We start from the raw sequence: 4,819 nt of genomic DNA on the forward strand, positions 1-4,819 counted from the left end.
GAGGGCCAGGATTCTAGTGTTGCCTGTACCAACACGTTGGTACTCTGTCCACGCATGCATGCGGAATGTGCTAAATAGTCAGGAGATCCTGGAAAAATTTTTTTTGAGCCCCAGTTACGAGACGTTTAGAGCTATCGTGGAACCCCCATCAAAGCAAAAAAAACTACGCTACGTTATTGGATTGGTCCATGACGATGGCTTCTGGAGCAGTTTAAGAGCTATTGTGCGCATGTTTGACCCCATTATAGAGGCCCTGCGCGCGCTGGAAGCGGACAGTGGATTTATTTCAGGAGTCTATCAGTGGTTTCAGTGGCTGCGGTATCACATAGCATTCGGTGTGACGTCGCCTGAAGGAGAACAGCCGCAACCAGAGCCAGCAGAAAGCGACTTGGAACAAGAAGGCCTTGACCAGGACGGTGCTGGGATCGGGGTGCTCAGTGACGCGGCTGAAATTCTATCTTCTACTTTCCATACTGAGAATCAACACGAAAGTGGGGCTACATCGAATCCAGATTCCCGTGATGATGGCGAGTATACAAGTATTACGTCAGTTCCACTTGATGAACTCCAAACCTTTTTCCGCGGGAAGATTCAAAAACGGTGGAAATACGTCCACACAAATGCGATGGCCGTTGCTTTCTTGCTAGATCCAGCAACCAACCTCGACGACTTCGTTGGTGATGATGACGAAAATGTTGACGATCAAGTTTGCAATTTGGCAATCAGGTGCGGTCTGATAACCCCTGCTAATGTGGCAAAGCTAACTGCTGAGATTCTCAAGTTTAAATGCATGAAACGGAGGGGCGGTGAAGATTTACGAAGAAAGTATTCTGAAGCATGCCCGCGGGATTACTGGGGAGCAAAGGATTAAAAGAACTACCCCCTTCTGAAGAAGGTAGCTGCGATTGTATTTGCGATACCGACATCTTCGGCAGAAAGCGAGAGAGCTTGGGGCATCTTTGATCATATTCACACCAAGCGCAGAAACAGACTCTCAGTCGAAAAGGTTGAAATGCTGGCATACATTTACATCAACTACGGTACAATTCGAAGTGGTAAAATCGACCTTGCTCGACATCAATCGTGCCCTGAGAGCATTGATAACGATCACGAAACTTAAACTTGAATACAATTCCTTTCACCTCCTTAGTTACGAAAAACTGTACCAGCACCACCTCCCTTCAAAAGACATCGTCTCGAGTCGAGACTCTCGACTTCACACGTAATCACGAACGGTGCTGATTGTTTTGCCAGCGGCAATCCTATCGTTTTCCGCCAGCGTCGATAATGCCAATAAACTAATACTGTAAAGTAGCATAAAGAAAACAACAATTCGTCTTTCGCATTGAGTGTATCTCCTGCTTGGTTTTTGCTTACTCCAGTGCAACTAGCAGTATAATGATACAAGTAGTAAGTAAGCCACGACTTACATGCCTTTATCATCGTTGTGACAGCTTTTGTTCCTACGGCAGCTCTGAATGGCCTTATAGCTGTTTTGGGCGGTCATCTTGTCTATCCATCAGCTCTGGAAGCCGTTGTTCTCCTTACAGCAGCTCTGGGAGGCGGCCGCCATCCTTTCAGCAGCTCTGGGCGGTCGTAGTCGCCCTTTCACCAACTCCAGTCGGGATCTCCATTCTTCCAGCAGCTCTGGACGGTAGTCGTGGCCCTTCCAGCAGAATCAAGGCTGCCGCCGTCGTTCTTACCGCAGCTGGGGGCGGCCATCAGTGTCCTTCAGCAGCCCCGGAGTCCTTGCGGTAGCTTCAGCGGCCGCTGTGATCCTTATGGCAGCTCTTGGTGGCCGTCGATGCAGCTCTGGGCCTGCTGATGTCCGCTCGGAAGTACAAAAGTGTCTAAAACTCTGCACCTCAAGTTGAGAATATTCTTTCTGTTAGTTTTGCATGCTTTTGAATTTTGAACGGAACATTGGACATTTTCTGGAAGTGTTTTGGATAGTTTAAAAGTAGTCCAAAACCATCCCTACCTTCGACCCCTCGGAGCGCACCGCACGGCTGACCAAGACACGCCGCCTGCCGCTCCCACTCTTGCCGCTTTCCCAAGTCCCGTTGCTGTGATGTAAAATGACCCGGTAGGGCGGGCGGTATGCTGCCGGAGGTGTATTATCACAGAGCGGTGGTACTTGCGGTTTCCCTCGGGCTCTATACTACTCGTAGATATGATAGGTGTGTTGTATATCATTACTTGAGCCGGTATGTGTCATCTAACTTGTTCTTGTAGCTATGCTGTAATATATTGTGAATGTATTAGTGCGCGAAATGAATTCAAGTCTATCGGATGTTTACTATCGGTGCTGTGTAGCTCCCGTCCTTTGTGCGCGAATAATTCTTTTGTTTTTTATTCTACAGACTAACCCCCAAGCTCGCTTCAAAGCGAATAAATTCTGGTAAGGCAGCAGTTGGAGTAGGGTCAACCACGTCACCGCGCTCAACACGGTCATGGAACTGGGCTAGATGCGCGTCGAGCTTCCCGGCCCTTATAAAGCTTACGAAAAGCTTTCAGCGCCGTACCGGATGCATCTGCTGAGGACCCATTTTCTTTCAAGAATGCTAGCGCATTTTCTTGCGCCTTCTCACCCAGGGCCAGCACCTCGCTCTTGAACACTGGAGACGCTGCATCTAGTGCGAATCCAGTCGGTAAGAAAAGCATCATGTACCCTGCGGTGTGTCTAAACTCGTACAGCGTTGCCTTTTTAACAGATCGCGCGGCATATACACAAGGCCCCGCCGTAAAACAAGCGAACCACCTGGCTGCCAGCGACTGTGCTCCCTTCTTTTTCGATCGAGCTGCCTTGACTCCAGGCTGTGGTGGTTGTGGAGGTGTTGTTGCCGAAGATGGGTCGATCGTGGTTGCTGCTTGCGTTGTCGTGCTGGCTGTCGAGCGGATCTGGTCTTCCACTGCTACCAAGCGTTGTTCCAGATGCTTGTTTTGCAGAATGAGCACGTCGATCTGCTTGGTTTGGTGCTGAACCAGTTCCAACAGTGAATAAACACGATCTTCTCTATCAGGTGGTGCCGATTTGGCTCAAGAGGGGGGTATGGAGAGCCACGGCGGCCGGTGATACTCCACGCTAGCAGCTCGGATTCAGTGACGGATCGAGCAGTCATTGCCTCTCGCATCTTCGTGACGTATGGGCTGCGTTCACAGAGGCGCAGCATATCAGGGTAGTGCAAGATAAGTGTGGCAGTCAGGACTTGGGCTTCGTCTTCGTCAAGGTTGAGGGCTTCGTCAGCAAAACCCAGAGTGTTCGAGAATATCAGTGCCTGGCGTTTGAGTGTCCGACAAAGGACCGGTGTGTCAAGTGCTGCAAATGAAGGCAAACGAGCCCCATCCTTAGGTTTTCCACCCGCTCAAGACTCGAGATACCTGCTGACCCGCTTGTGTTGTCCCAAGCATATAGCCAAACGCTTTGCTCACGCGGTCGAGCTGCCAGCCTCCACGTTCGATGATCCAGTTTTCGGCAACGGTCCCGTCATTTGCGTGCATAGCCCCACCGCGGCGAAACGAGTGAGAGGTGAGGCCAGGGGTGAGCCGGACATTATGAAGCTTGGCATTGTCTCTAGCCCTAACCAGCAGCCTGTTAGCGTAGGCTTGGGCTCCAGGCAGTGACGCGGCTGCTGAGCTCGAAGATTCTGGCATAGAAGTGTGGTCGTCCTCTGTCTCTACAAGCTCAACGAGGGACAATTCCTCCAGATCTTGAACGCTCGTGGAGCTTCGCTTCTTTTCAAGAAACTGAGGAAACATTCGTTTGCATGGAGAGTTCTGCATCACCAGCGCTACAGCTATAACGTTGAGAGGACATGTTAGAAAATTGTTGGGATCTTTGAACAAGGACATACCCTGGAGTACTGCTGTTTTAACGCGCTTAAAGCGAAGGAATAAAACACCGCCTACATTATTAACATCTAGTTAGAGCGTATAATTGTTTGTCAGACCAATTAATGCGTACCCGGGAGGATGGACAGTTGCTGTTTCTCGACTTGTTCTGCGTCCGAACTACGACCGTACAAGTACCACATCATAACAACGAGAGCGGAATCAAGATATTCGCTCTCATTTGATGCCGTTGTGTATAGTATTCGCACAATTGCTTCTAAATCTTGTTTTGAGCACGGGGGAGCAACTCGTTCGTTATTACTTTCATCTCGATTTGCGCAGTACCTTCCGAGTCCCGATAAAATCTTTTGTAGCTGGAGCTATACTAACCCGCTCTGTAGCGGGTATTTATCTGCCAACCATTTTTTTACGTTTCCATAATATGCAAGACATGTATTCGTAGCTAAAATTTTGTCCTGAGACCTTGCTAGTGAATATGCATACTTGTCTAACATAATACGAAGCACTTTACCCGTCTTATCAGCGTCGATGAGCTTGTGCGCGGCTGAAAGTGTCATGCCTTCGGCACCCAGAAACGTGATGAAGGAGTTCAACGCTGTCGTTCGCGCCTTCTTGCTGTTACTATTCGGTACTCGATGTAGGTATTCTAGCGGGGATTCATCCGATCTGCGGTGAGCGTGGTAGTATTGTCGTGCCACCGACACTCCCAATCCACAGTACTGGGTCTGGAAACTGCGCAGCAAATCTGGCCACTTGTTCCTGGTGGATCTGCCCAGCTGCCGATACCAGTTCCTGGCTGGCCCCGCTAGCAGATCCGCAAAGGTCAAACACTTCTCAGCATCCGACGCTTGATCTCTCATGAGGGCCAACTTGACTTTGCTGATCCATGTTCTCGCTCGGTCCTCATCTTGATCCTTGCCCGTGAACTCCTTCAGATCCGATATGGCTGAGGTCCGTACACTCTGGA

General features: G+C 49.7%; 1 protein-coding gene across 1 annotated transcript in view; it reads left to right on the top strand.

The window, feature by feature from the left end:
- PITG_18409 (uncharacterized protein) overlaps window positions 1-1,288 on the top strand; it is a gene marked incomplete at both ends in the record, with an annotated part of 2,100 nt that extends 812 nt beyond the window's left edge. The window contains 2 exons of the mRNA XM_002896298.1: window positions 109-726; window positions 1,255-1,288. Of these exons, the coding sequence (XP_002896344.1) occupies window positions 109-726; window positions 1,255-1,288 (652 nt within the window). The remainder of the gene's footprint in view (window positions 1-108; window positions 727-1,254) is intronic.
- Window positions 1,289-4,819: the final 3,531 nt, after the last annotated feature.

This window comes from Phytophthora infestans, genomic scaffold, assembly GCF_000142945.1.
Source record: "Phytophthora infestans T30-4 supercont1.62 genomic scaffold, whole genome shotgun sequence".
Classification (NCBI taxonomy): Eukaryota; Oomycota; class Peronosporomycetes; order Peronosporales; family Peronosporaceae; genus Phytophthora; species Phytophthora infestans.